At 35.3% G+C, this 15,469-nt stretch overlaps 1 protein-coding gene across 4 annotated transcripts in view; it reads left to right on the forward strand.

The window, feature by feature from the left end:
- The window catches only part of LOC127166460 (protocadherin-9), a 378,320-nt gene extending 368,379 nt beyond the window's left edge, over positions 1–9,941 (forward strand). For all 4 annotated transcript variants that reach the window (XM_051111733.1, XM_051111732.1, XM_051111735.1 and 1 more), the window contains one exon: positions 7,678–9,941. In XM_051111733.1, coding sequence (XP_050967690.1) covers positions 7,678–8,054 — 377 coding nt within the window. In that variant the 3' untranslated portion in view covers positions 8,055–9,941. The remainder of the gene's footprint in view (positions 1–7,677) is intronic.
- Positions 9,942–15,469: the final 5,528 nt, after the last annotated feature.

A 15,469-nucleotide genomic window follows, 5' to 3' on the forward strand; every position in this document is an offset into this window, starting at 1 on the left:
GCATTTCATCGGTGTAGTTTGAGGGTGAAATTGTTTTCTTCTGTGATGTGTGTTTCCTCCCTTTCTCTATCTTTCTCCATTTCCTGTGGTGCACAAGGGTTGTCTGTCAAAAATCAGAAAATCCTCTCAAATTCACCATAAAGTTACTGTGGTTTGAAAGCTCTCACACACATAATACACTGTTAGAGGGGGAAATGTGGGGCAAGTTCAAACAGAGACTGACTCTCTCTCTCTCTCTCTCTCTCTCTCTCTCTCTGCTCTCGTTCCCAGCGCCCTCTCTCTTTCCAATCTCATTTGTGAAATTCATTTTCCTGTCACCGTGACTCAGTCTCTAATTCATCCCTCATGATTCCTCATGTCAGTCCCATAATGCCATGCTCCTATGCCTCCTCAGAGACCATTAGAGGAGTGATAGGGATGGACTGTGTCTAGCTCAGCGACGCGCAAGCGGTTTGTGGGGAAGGGGAAAGCAAGGACTCACAGATCATCAGTGTACTGTGTAATGCATATTGTACACAAAATTGCCTTTTCCAAATTGGTAAGCTCCAATCTGATTGGCTGGCTCGACGCAATTACTGCGAGTCAGGGTGCAGAAGTTTTTTGTTATGTTTATATGTTCCTAGGCAGTTAAAATAAACAAAGATTTGCTGGGTTTGTTTCATGGCATTGGAACTGTACTGTACTGTACTGTTCTTGTATTTATTTGTTTTATTTATTTATTTACTTATTTAACCAGGAAGGTCCCGTTGAGATACAGTATCTCTTCTACCAGGGAGTCCTGGTCAAGACAGGCAGCAAAGGACAGAATTACAAAATAATAAATAAATAAATAAATAAATAACACAAATCACCACACAGTGGACAAACACAATACACAATTTTCTAAAAAAAAAATAAAAAAAAAAAAAAAAAAATATATATATATATATATATATATATATTTTATTTTTATGGAAACCACCACACATAATAGTCTTAATAGTCACAAAGCAGCAGTTTTATTCAGAAAGTTATTTTATTTTGTAGAGTGTCATCAGAAAGAATTTTGACATTTTTAAATGCATTCATAATATAAATCAGATTTTTATCAGATTTTTCTGATAAAAAAATGATTGAAAATGTTTTTTTTTTTTGTTTGTTTTTTACAACTTATTAAAATGTTTTGAAGAAAATGTGTGGTTGTTTCCACAAATAAAATAAAATAAAATACAAATAAAATACAAATACAAATACAAATACAAATACAAATAAAATAAAATAAAATAAAATAAAATAAAATAAAATAAAATAATCAGGTAAACTGTTTTCAACATTGATAATAAAATTTCTTGAGCAGCAAATCAGCAAATAATGATTTCTAAAGGATCATGTAACACTAAAGACTGGAGTAATGATGCTGAAAATCCAGATTTGCATCACAGGAATAAATTACATTTTTAAATATATCAATATAGAAAACATTTTATGTTTTATTAATTTAAACATTATTAATTTAAAATTATGTTTTTCACTGTATTTTTATACTGTATTTGTACTTTTTATTTTCTTTCTTTCTTATTTTTTATTTATACAACTATTAATTGTATTTCAGAAGAATAGAATATGGCCACATTCTCTCTATATGGTCAGACAGCTTTGGTGGCACTGTAATAACACAACCAAGATTTGATACTAGAATCACTACCAGGACATAATACTGTTTCCTCAATCCATTCAGAGGAGGTAGCAGTAGTAATTAAACCATTTTGACTCCATCTGGAAGATTAGAAATGCTGAATGCCTACAGGAGCCTGAAAATTACAGAGTGGCAGCCCAAAAAATAACAAACTCTTTCAACATCACCATCATATTGTAATAAACACATATGTCTGAATGCAAGGAGGCTGTTCTTTTCTTCAGTTAGTTTATTTTCGCTTGATAACAGACGGAGTGACAGGTCTCCCTCCAGGGATAAATATTTAAATTCACGTGGAAATAGGGCTGGCTTCTATAAATGGCACGAGCATACAGTGCGCCTTGTGGAAAAAAAGTGACAAAAATCTCTGAACGTCAGCGCGCATAGTGGATTCATTATTATTTGTTGCTGATGTGATCGTTGCTGCATTATTCCACATTTTTATCACACATTATGGATGTAAATCAGACTTTGTGCCATTATTTGCATTGCGTGCACTCACACAAACATGTCAGAGTGATGGAAATATCGATTCTGGCCTCTCGTTCGGGAGCAGGTATGGAGCCTTAGTCCTGATGAGCGATGAGGGCCGAATCTAACGCTGGTTTATGGGACGCTGAAGCACCAAATGGCCCATGTTATTAGTCTGATGACGAGAGGAATGGAGCTGCCACGTTAGAAATAGATTAACTCCAGAGGAGGGTTGGTCATGGAGAATTGCTTCTTTAGAACCATTTCCACTAAAAAAAAAATGGTTTTCATGATGTTTGGATCTGTTCATAAATGTCTGTATTTTTCTGCAGATGTGGATGGATCAATATTTTCAAAAGGAACCACTATTGTAAAAGGAATGGTTCACCCAAAAATGAAAATCGACCAAATAACTAGTGCGCTACAGTATATTTATAGATATTTCAATATGATTATTGTGAGGTACAGTCCAAACCGTAATAAAATTTCACCGCAAGTATTGACATTTGCTCTGGCTCTCCTTGGTGTGTTTATAAGAGTTCATCTTAGAAGTTCAAGAACAAATCATTCAGATATTTTCAGTTAGCACTTCACAAAACCATTCTGACTAGTGGTGTTTTATTTGTGAATAATTTAATGCTTCAAAGACTCATGAATAAGACAAAAGATGCTCACTTGTTGCCGCCTACTGGTGTATCGATGGAGCCCATAGAAACAAGTGGTGAACAAAGTACGCAAATCAAACACTTCAGTAAAAGTACAGATACCCCACTAAAATATTAGGCTACTCCAGTAAAAGTATTGATTATTCCAGTAAAAGAATTAGTGTTCATTTCGTTAATGAAAACTATGACACAAAATGTTCATTGTCTAGCTTTTTTTCCCATGACTAAAATGGTAAAAGGTCAAAAAAACAATAACTGTGACTAGGGGGACAAAATATTATTGAAGACTGCTGTACACACCATAACCACATGAGCTTGCTTGAGTGCGGTTGCCAGATATTCAAATCAGAGCTTAATTTTTTGATCTGGCATCCATGTGCACACACTTGCTCATTGTGGAAGCGCGGTGATGATGAAAAAAAAATGTATATATGTAATATTTTATACCAGTATTTTATACCAGTTTTCATAATGCAGACAGAGAGAAATTGCATAATAATTTATATAATGAACAGCCTATAATACATCAGTACACTAGATGAGGTAAAACAAATCATGTGTATGAGTCCACATTCTACTGATTTGTGCTTATTGGTGAAAGTGCAATACCTAAAAAGCAAAAATACATTTTTTGAAATGGCATCAATCATTAGGATTGTAATTTTGAGCAATAGCAATTTTTATCAGTTTAACCATTATACAGCATCAGAATTTCACTGACTAAAACTAAACTAAAATGCTCAAACATTTACCCCTGGTTTCACAGACAATGCTTAAACTGAGTCCCAGACTAAAATGTAAGTCTGTGATGTTTTAACTGAAAGAAACTTGCACTAACTGATCTTAAACTATATCAGTGCCTTTGTTTTGTCTCAAGATATACACCAGTTATGTTTTTTCTAATGCAAGTTTATAAAAAATTCTTAAATGTCATAATTGATCTATGGCCTAATCCTGGCTTAATCTAAGCACTGAAACCAGGCCCCAGTCTACTAAAGACTAAAACCTGACTAAACAAACACAGGACAAGGTTTACTAAATATGATAATAACTCAAATGTACACTTGACACAGGACTAAGACTAATTTAAAAGGCTAAGACTAAGGCTATAAAAAAAATAAATAAATAAAAAAACTCTAAAATCTACATAAGTATTTGATTTTTAATGCACCTAAAAAAAGTACTACATATTATTGTTATTATTATTATTATTTATTATTAATATTATTTTATCATTTAATCGTTTTGTTTATATGTTTTATATAATCCTACTGCTCAAAATACCTGGGGGAGGGGGGGCTTGTCATACACGATAAATAAATACATAAATAAATAAATAAATAAATAAACAAACAAACAAACTATATATAACATAGTATTTAACAATTGCATACAGTGGCTTTAAATAGCCTGGCCTTTTACAAAATATTACAATCACAAACAACTGTCAGCTGTGACCTAATTATGATTTTCATGTACAGTCATAAATCCTAAAATTCGTTGTTAGTAATTTACTTTTCGCTTCATCAGTTGTGCTCAAGCTCTGAGGATCTCCCACTCTCGGCTCATTTTGAATCAGACTCGTGAATTCACTGAATTGTTAAATGGAGGCTTGCCCCGACCGAATCATTTGAATCAGTGAGTCACTGAAATAAGAACATCTGTAATCAGTCCAGTTCAAGAATGAATCATTCAGTGTGATTTGTGAACCAACTTAACAGGTTCATTGAAAAGAATCAGCTCGTTTGCAAATCAGACACCACGATTTCTCCAGTTCAAAATAATGAGGAACAACATGTCTGCAAGAAGTGTGGAGTAAAAAGTGCAATATTATGCTTTATTTTTATAAATAAATATTACTGTCCACCAATGATAGAGTCAAACACTGAACGACTCACAGTTCAGCTCAGTTTCTTTTGCTTTCCATCCCCGCTCATTAGAATCCAACTATGATTGATACTTAAATGAAATCACAACAGTGACAACCATTGAAAATGTTGGCATGTCTTCTTAGATTAGAAGAAAAGAACGAACCAAGAAGAAAACACACTGTTTTGTGTTGAATCTCGTAGTGTTCTGATTATGTTGATCATGCTATTAGTCATCTGTCCTTTGTCTCAATGTATTTTAAAGTGATGCCATAAATATCTCTTGCTTCAGCGATTCTTCCATTTCCTGCGGTAACTCTGCCAGTCGCTTATGCCTTATCACACCAATTATGTAGAGACATAGCGCTTTGGCTTTTTTTTTTTCCTTTCCTCATCAGACGCTCATCGTTCCCCCGTTATTTATTCATCGGCTCCGTCCGGCTACGGCATGTGGCTGTCTTTCATATACGGTTCATACGTTTCTCGCAAACGCGAATCATCGATCTCTGATCTCCCTCTACGACGCATTTTTCAAAGGCCTTTGTTCATTGTAGGAAATGTTAGAAATGTTAGTTGTTACGGTGAAAATTAGAGGCAGAATTGAAACCCTAGCGCTCCAAACAGTATTGTATTACACAGAGTGTATGAATAATAGATGCCTTGTGTCCGGGATTCACAGAGTGGTGTTAAAATGAAAGTGTGTTTTCAACAGAACCGCATTATATTACAGCATTATGAAAGCGTTTTGCCTGAATGCAGGTTGTTACAACGTGTTTAATGTTGGTTTGTATTCAGAAAGCTTTTTGTTTGATTGTTTGTGGGACAGATGTGAGTGACATAAGGAAATGAAGGTATATTCAGTGTATTGCTGAACCGGAGCTCTTCTGTGTAGAGATGAGGTGCTCGAGTTAATCTCACACCACTTTATATTTAGCAATTCAAGCTGCTTTCAAATCAACTTTAGGCCCAATTTTTATCACTCAGCAGCTGGTGGGGAGAGCGCAGCTCTTAAGCTGGACTGAGAACAGTGCAGCCAGCGGTCTGTGATAACAGCGCAAGACACAGTCTAGTCAAATGCTATAAAAACCAAGAGCATACGTTGCTTTAACACCGATAGGGATGTTTTAAAACCGTTCAACGTGTCCAGATGTTTTGCCCAGCAACACAGTGAAATCATCTGTTCCACTTGAAAAGGCAGGGACTGGCTTATGGCCAGTCATGTGGAAATAAAACAAACTGTATTTTGACTTTATAACACATTTTCATGATTTTCTCATCTTTCATAATGATACAAGTAGTTTATCAGTGTAGGATAACTTTACACTTTTGGCACACTACTACTTATGTCCATATTCAAATCTACATTCATATACAATACATATACTGTAACTGCTGATGCTTTAACTGTACATATGATTTATTAAATGATTTGTTGTTGTTGTCTCTCAGCATGAGCATTTGTTTGCAAGGACTTGCTGTAAATATAATGCAGTGTTGCGTTAAACTTTAATGAAGCTTTACTCAAGTTACTGCATATTAATATAACATTCTGGGGACTATGATAGTTGTTATTTACATATCTTATCTTTGTTTTGTCCGAGCAGGATTAAATATATTCACAGACTGGCTGTTGTAAATACTAAATGACTCCTTGAGGATGATCTTCATTATCTTCTTGATCATATTTGACAATGCAGTTGAGAGGATGATACCACATCGATTCCCACAGTGCACTTTGTGTTCTGATGTGGGTGGAATGTCAGTGTTATTTTCCACTGTACTCAAAGTCAAAAATATGAATAGTTATCTTTCTTCAGGGTCTTATACAACTCCACGGGAGGTCTCAAGTCACATGCTTTTTCTTACTGCAAACTGCTTATTTTATTTTGTTTTATATATTTTATTTTATTTTATTATTATACACAACTAATTTCCTCTAATGCAATCTGTTCTGGGGTGGTTGGGAATAGATTGAAAATGTACAATGTAAAAAGTGTTGTCTTTGTACAAATTGCATTCACTCTTGACAATAAAAAAAAAATAAAATAAAAATAAAAAATAAAATAAAATAAAACATTGAAAATTAATGAGTTCAAAGTCATTTTGGCACAAAATAATAAAATAAAATAAAAGACAACTATATTTTGTATATTTTTACATATTTTTGTTTGCTTTTTTTTTTAAATACTAAATGACTCCTTGAGGATGATCTTCATTATCTTCTTGATCATATTTGACAATGCAGTTGAGAGGATGATACCACATCGATTTCCACAGTGCACTTTGTGTTCTGATGTGGGTGGAATGCCAGTGTTATTTTCCACTGTACTCAAAGTCAAAAATATGAATAGTCATCTTTGTTCAGGGTCTTATACAACTGCAAACTCCACGGGAGATCTCAAGTCACATGCTTTTTCTTACTGCAAAGTGTTCTTTTGACCACTTTATTTTATTTTATTTTAATGATTATACACAACTAATTTCCTCTAATGCTGTTCTGGGGTGGTTGGGAATAGATTGAAAACATACAATGTAAATAAGTGTTGTTTTTGTACAACTTGCATTCACTCTTGCCAGAAAAAAAAAAAAAAAAAAAAAAATTAAAATCAATGAGTTCAAAGTCATTCTAGCACAAACAAACAAACAAACAATAAAATAAAATAAAATAAAATAAAATAAAAGACTTAACTGTATTTTGTATATTTTTACATATTTTTGTTTGCATATTTTTGTAAAATATGCAAACAACATCTCAAGTCACATGCTTTTTCTTACTGCAAACTGTTCTTTTTACTATTTTTATTTTATTTTTTTTTATTTTATTTTATTTTATTTTTATTTTGCATTCACTCTTGCCATAAAATAAAATTTTAAAAAGTTAATGCAAGACTTAACTATATTTTGTGTATTTTTATTTATTTATTTATTTTTTTAACATATTTTTGTTCAGTCTGTGTCACAGGTCTAATAAGCAATTCTGTTCTCTTTGTGTCCACAGATGGACCTTTAGGACCAAGAGGCTTAGTGGAGGCCACAGAGATGTGCACCCAAGAGTGTCTGGTGTTGGGCCACTCCGACAACTGTTGGATGCCGCCGAGCCTGAGCTCGTACCCTTCGCCCAAGTCCCCCGTATCCTCTTTCAACAACCAAAAGGAGTGGGCTAAAGAGAGACTGCTGAACGGCCACACCCTGACCCGCAGCTGGAAAGGTGAGCGCGGAAGCCAGGAGCAGTTTGGGGACAGGAAGACCTTCGGGAGCTCGGAGGGACATTTTGGCAGCGGCGGCGGTGGTCACATGGCCGACATCCCATTGGCCAGCCTGAAATCTTACCAGCCCGTCTCCGGCCCCGACAGTCCTAAAGAACAACAGCTTTAAAAGAGTGTTTTTTTGGGTTCGTTTGTGTCCGTCTTCTCTCTTGGATCATCCCAGCGACTTTTGAGAGCTTTAGTCCATTCCTCTTTTTCCCCTTCTTTTCTTAGATCGATGCTAATGCGGTGTGATAGTTACGTGTATGGAGTAGACCTTAGACTTTATCGCTTATGCAGGACAGTATACTATGCGAATCCGACTCGCCGGCGGCCCGTCTGCAGAGATCTTCTCGTGCGAATCCATAGCTGCCCTTAAACTCCCATGGTTTGCTGCAAATTCACATTAAAAGGAATCATCGTATACTTCGTCTTGAGCAGAGACTGCAAAACAAACGTTCAAGATGAACAAAACAGGGCTGTGCTCTATGTATCACGGTTATTAAAAAAAGAAAACAAAAACAAACAAAAAAAAAAAAACAATGTAACGGCTGACCAATATATACAAATATTGTGACGTGGTTGTTTTTGAGCTGTTTTGGGACTATATTAATCTACACCATCTGAGAAAATGGAATTTACAAATCGAGAAAGCATTGTGCTAATAACACTGTTAGTGGAAATCGTTTAGTCTGTCATCGTTGAAGTGTTTGTAAATAGGACTTAATACTAACCGATTTTATGTACTTGTAATAATCACACGGAATAGATCAGTGAACATGACAGCTGTCTTTTATCATTCATCGTACAGGATGCGTTGTTTTTATCGGCCTTTTGTCATTAGCGTCATTGTCTTCTTGAACAGAGGACCACAGTCTGGATCTATAAAGCAAAGATACACACACTTACACAGTTACACACACACACACGTAAATATGCACCCACACACCCTCTGGCGGAGAGTTAACGAACGAATCCCGGATGATAATGTCAGTTGGTCATGGCGTTGCACAATTGCCCCGTTTTTTGCATTTACTGAGTCGATGAACCTGGCAAACTTATTTTTTCAAAGCTATTTTGTATTATTGATGTAAATGCTCAATTTCTACTTACTGAAACGGAAAGCTTGATGTCTTTTCCTCAAAAAAAAGAAGAACGATGTTACGATTCAACAGCAATATATTTGTAAATTCTTAACATCTAATTTCAAATGTCATTCTTGTACATGTTTAATTGAACTCGTGCTTTAATTGAGAGTAGTATTTGCAAACTTTGAGAACTAAGTCCTTTTTTCTTTCATAGTATATCGTGTATGTCCACGATTTTTTGACATGCAAGAGAAGTGAGTGTAGTTTTCACGTCTATGAATTCATGACATATGCTACATATCGTACAGGTTTCACGAGAACAATCGCAGCAGGCCCTCGTCTCTGAATGCCAAACACGGTAAATGTTTGTCAGGCGCCAATATACTCAGTCATTACAGAGAAAAAAGAGAAATAAATAAATAAAAAAAAATACACTGTCCAAACCGGAGAGGATATTAAAAGACGGAAAACAAAGAACAGAATGCGATCAAAACAAGAGCATGTGCATAATTCAAGGACTGAGATTTTGGTTCGATTTATGTTTTTCCTTTCAATGTTCGGGCCGTTCTTTTTCCCTTTCTTGTCACATGGCATGGCAGCCAGTTCAGACGATGAAACCGCATGCTTAACAAGACAAACTAGCTTTAAAATGACTTAGTTTCACCTTCTTTTCATTGGGTTGATGATTATTGATTTGTAACGCAGTGAGGTCATTCATTTTGTATAGCACCTTTATGTTGGATCACAATATTTAAAGAACAAAAAAGGGTATAAAAAACTATATGAAAAGAGACAAGAGTGGTGTGAGTTGCTTTCAGCAGTATGTTTGTTGGTTGTGGGGACGTTTGCCATCATAGATATTTAAACAGTTACTCCTTGTTACTGCTCTACAGGTATACCGCTACTGCAATAAATGTTTTAAATTCGTGCATGTTTGTGCTTGTTTTGTTCCTCACCAGACTGCCACGTCTTTATTTACTTCATGGGAATATTTCACAATAGCTTCATCTACCATGTTTTTATGGTCATCAAACAGTTTCAATGCTCAGTGGTTGATCTTTCAGAGCTCAGGAGATTTAACAGAGGTCTCATTATCTGTCTCAGATGCTTCTGAAGGAAAAACAAAGATGGACAGAAAAAAAAAATGTTGACATATAAAGCTTTGATGCGATTTAAATGTTTGTGTTTATATTAAATTCTTGAACTTTTGAGTATATTCTTTAGCAAGTTTTTTTTTTTCTTCTCTCTCTCATGTGAGACATCTGAAACAAACAAACAAACAAAAAAAGAAACATAAGCAAGTCTTCATTTAGTCTAATTTTTCTCTGAGGAAAACAATTAAGATGAGACCTGTTGATTTTTCCTACCTTCGATCTCATTTTTCACTCTCTCTATTTTCTTTTTTCTTCCTTCAGTCACATTAACTCTACAGGTGATTGTAATACCTAATGCCCACTGACATATTAAAGGGCACCTATTATGCAAATTCACTTTTACATGTTGTTTGAACATAAATGTGTGTTGGCAGTGTTGTGTACACAACCACACTATAATGACAATAATCCACCCCCTCCTTTTTTTAATCCCCATAAATCATAAGCAGTGTCTCAGAGCAAGCCGATCGCAGAATCCGTAAAATGTGACATCACATTTTACAAGCCCCGCCCACGACTGTTGACGGACATTGCCGTATAAGCAGAGACTCCGCCCTGAGTGAGCCACACACAATCCACCATGTTTATCATCATGCTAAAGCATTTAAAAGTAGCATTCAAGTAAGAAATGTAGTCTTATAAGTTATAGACCTTATTCAGTCCAAAGCAGTGAGTGATTTTCTGCTTTTACTGTATTTTATGGTTTGAATCATATTAACAGCGTAGACAGCAGTACAGGTACTGTATTTTGCTGCTGTCACTTAATACACACATCTAATATAAATATGCGATGTCTTAGTTTAGTACTCACATGCTGTGTGACAGCCACTTCCTGTGCATGTGCTTCGGATGTGTGAGCTCAGACAACCCTCTATTAGAAGTTTAAACTAATATGGTTTAAAACGCATGATTTCAGTGTGATATACATGATAATCAAAACCAAACAGATGTTTTTTGGGAGAGTACCTGTAAAGGCCAACCCTATTGTGGAAAAGGGGGCGGGGAGCAGCAGCTCATTTGCATTTAAAGAGACATGCATGAAAAGTGTTTCTGCTTCCACTCAAAGTAGGCATTTTCAAAATGATGTCCAGTTGAGGTCAAAAGTTAACATACACCTAGTAGAATCTGAAAAAAAAATAAAAATAAATAAAAAAAATTAACCAAAATAAGAGGGGTCATACAAAATGCATGTTTTTTTTTTTTTTTTTTTTTTTTTTTTTAAATTTAGTACTGACCTGAATAAGATATTTCACATAAAAGATGTTTACTATAAGAGAAAATATTAGATGAATGTATAACCCCGTTCTCAAAGTTTACATACACTTGATTCTTAATACTGTGTTGTTACCTGGATGATCCTGTGTGTTATAGTTGTTCATTGTTATAGAGTTCCTTGTTTGTCCTGAACAGTTAAACTGCCTGCTGTTCTTCAGAAAAATCCTTCAGGTCCCACAAATTCTTTGGTTTTTCAGCATTTGGTTTTTCAGCATTCAGCATGTGTGTATTATTTGAACCCTTTCCAACAATGACTGTATGATTTTGAGATCCATCTTTTCACACTGAGGACAACTGAGGGATTCGTATGCAACTATTACAGAAGGTTCAAACACTCACTGATGCTCCACAAGGAAACACAAAACATTAAGAGCCAGGGGTGAAAACTTTTTTAATTTGAAGATCAGGGTAAATTTAACTTATTTTGTCTTCATGTCAAACATGTATCACCTGTAGCTTCTGAAGGGCAGGACTAAAAAAAAAAAAAAAATGGTGGGACCTGAAGCTATCTGACTGATTAAAGTATCACCTGGATCATTTAAGTAACAACACAGTTCAACTATTATTTTCTCTTTGGACTGTATGTAAACATCTTTTATGTGAAATATCTTATTCAGGTCAGTACTTAAAAAAGCAAACAAACAAACAAACAAACAAACAAACAAAAAAAACAATGCATTTTGTATGATTTCTCTTATTTTGGTAAAATAATTAAGATTTTTCAGATTCTGCAAGGTGTATGTAATCTTTTGTCCTCGACTGTAATAAATGATTTGACCTGAAACTTCACAAACAAATTCTGGGGACACCTGAGACTTAAACATCTTGTAAAAAGGCATAACAGGTGCCCTTTAAGAAGTACTTATATTTAGTACAAATGGTCATTCATAACAAATATTTCAGAATTATATCTTTATGTGTCTTTGTACTCTGCATCACTACACCTCATTTTAAAGGGGTCATCAGATGCTCATTTTCCACAAGTTGAAGTTGATTCTTTAGGGTCTTAATGAAAAGTCTCTAATATACTTTGATTAAAAATTCTCAATGGTTTTGTAAAACAACACCATTTTTACCTTGCCAAAAATCAGCTCTGCAAAAATCATCTAATTCTAAGGGGTTGTTCCTTTAAATGCAAATGAGCTCTGCTCATTATCTCTGTGGAAAGACGATCTTGTTTACTTTAGCCACATTTAGCCGCTTTTAGCCGCTAAACTTCCTAACTACCATGTTATAAGGAAAGGTGATCGCAAAGATTCAAAAAAACGCTTATACACACTTCTGCTGTAAGTGAAGCTGGATCACGAATGATTCGCGCAAACATAGACGGATATATGTAGATCGGGAGGTGCATTTTATTCACAAACAAATGTAATCCACTGCATCTTCAGTGGCTCAGATGTCAGGATTAAATGACGACCACTATGTTCATTATTACATCCAGCAACACAACACCTCAATCGGAGATATTCTTGTCTAACTTACATCCCTGCTCTGGCATCAAAACAAGGAAAGTTACTGGACTGTGACAGCTGGTCTAAGGTAAGAGCTCATGTCAATCAACTATCGTGGGAGCGGCCTCTGTCGCTGTGATGCCACACTGACAGGCATCTGAGAACGGCTCGATTTGAAAAAGGGTATTTATTATTACTGATTAATTAAAAACCGCTGCATGGATTTTTAACATTATAGGGTAGATTTGTACATAAACTGCCAACACACATTAATGTTCAAACAACATGTAAAAGTAAACTTAGCATCCGATGACCCCTTTAACAATCTCACAAATACTGTAGAAGCACAAACCACAGTCACCACAGAGCCTACAAACTGTTTTATTTTAGAATAAACTTCTGTGGAAATGCATTAAAATATGCTTAAATGTGCTGATAGCACCACACTCTTACTGGTAGATATAAACTGAATCAACTTAGACAAAAATTTTGTCTACACTTTACAATGAGATTCAGTTTGTTAACATTAGTGGATGCGTTAGGTGTTTCTGCTTATTATTAGTACGGTAGTTAAATTTAGTTTAGTATTAAGGGACTTAGAATATGGTCATGCAATATAAGACATTATATAAATACTAATAAACAGCCAGTATAGTAATATACATACACGTTAATATTGATAATTGGTAATTAAAATTTACAAATTGAAATTAACATTTATAGACATATTCTTGCTAATGCTAATGAACTGTATCTTATTGTGAAGTGGTAAGAAACTACCCGTGCGAAGGATATGAAATATGGGATATGAGATGCGGATGTTTTTTCGTATACACAGATTCCATGTGGTTCTGGTCATTACAAACAAAATACTGTCAGCACTTTGTGACCTTGGTTTCCAGTGACTATTATTCAGAAGACAGATCACAAGTTGGTGTGGGCCAAGCACATTGTGGAGCTTTCGTTTAGCTTTCTCTCCTCGTTCACTCGTTCACCATGTTTTCGGCGGTGGCGTTTTGCCCAAGCCGTCAATAGAGTTTTTGTTTACACTGTCTGGTGCTTGTGCTTTGGCTCCGAGGCAAATTGCTAGGAAGTGAATTTAGCATGAAACTGATGCCCGGTAATGAAGGCCAAGCATACAGGCGAGCAGTTGGAGTAATTATATTTCTTTTGCTCTCCCCCCTCCACTTTTTTTTCTCTCTCTCTCTGGTTTCTCCTCCTTCTGTTGATATGTTTATCTAGCCTCCCCCAGTGGACCTGCTTAAATTCTTATTCTCCACGCTAGCTATCGACTTGGGCTAGAATAGCTTCTGAAAAGCTTCAAAGCTAATTGCCTTGGAAGTGCAAGGGGAAGCAAATTAGTGTCACACCACAAGAAGTGAAAGAAACGTTCCCATTTCCTATTCACATGGCTTTGTGAGAACAATTTCCGATGCGCACCAGGCCTCCGCTGGGCCAGTGAGCGGCAGACGAGCGGCCCAACTGAGATTTGGTCGAAGAAAGTCTGAAAGTTGATGAATTTTCCTGCGTGCTCATTGGACGAGGCAGAGGAATGGAACAAAGCTGTCTTGAAATTGGGTGTAATATCAATAGGGCAGAAAATAATGAGCAGGTACAGGTCTTTGTGTGGAACAGGAACAAGAGATGTGATCCTTGGTTTGTGTGGATTCACACTGTGGCCGAAGATGCGATACCAGGGAGTAGTTCAGCGGAAAATGAAAAATTTGTCGTTTTGAAATCCCTCGTGCGGTTACAAACCTCACAAGACTTTCTTTCTTCCACTGGATTTACACAAAATGTTCATGCTGCTCTTTTCCATAGATTGGAAGGATTGGAAGGTTTCAAGCTCCTAAATAGACAAATAGCACTGTAAAGCCATACAGTAGCTTTGTGTCAGAAACAAACCAAAGTATTTCTTCCTGTCTGACATATACACTACACCACCCTTCAGAAGTGTACAGTTATTCATTCATTCGTTCCTTTTTAGAAATTAATACTTGTGAGAAAGCATTAAATTAATCAACAGTGACAACAAAAACATTATGTTCTGTTGTTTTAAATATTCATCAAAGAATGGTTTTGCCATGAATGAATTGCATTTTAAAATTTCATTTTAAAATAGAAGACACTTATTTTAAACGTAAATTCGTTTAATCATTTTTTACAAAATTACTGTTTTTGCTGCAGTTTTTTTTTTTTTTTTTATCAAATAAAGTTATTTTATGTTGACATTCAGTCACGTTAAAATTCTATTAATGAAGTTTATTTTTATATCAAACATGAAGCATGTTTTAGGGTTAAACAGTCCTGTTAAACATTTAGGGTAATTTAATTTCCTTATAACTTTCCTGCATTCAAAGACCACAAAAGTAGAAATTATGAAAAATGTGCTAGTTGCTCTTTTCCATACACTTATAATGGATTGAGACTGAAACTTTAAACCTCCTAAATTACATTTGAAGTTATCATTAAGCAGCCCATACAACTCAAATTTATTAATCACACAAAGCTATCACATGGCTTCCTGGAATATAATACAAAGTAATTACTACTTTTATAATACTTGCATTGTGC

This window comes from Labeo rohita, chromosome 6, assembly GCF_022985175.1.
Source record: "Labeo rohita strain BAU-BD-2019 chromosome 6, IGBB_LRoh.1.0, whole genome shotgun sequence".
In the NCBI taxonomy this organism is placed as follows: domain Eukaryota; kingdom Metazoa; phylum Chordata; class Actinopteri; order Cypriniformes; family Cyprinidae; genus Labeo; species Labeo rohita.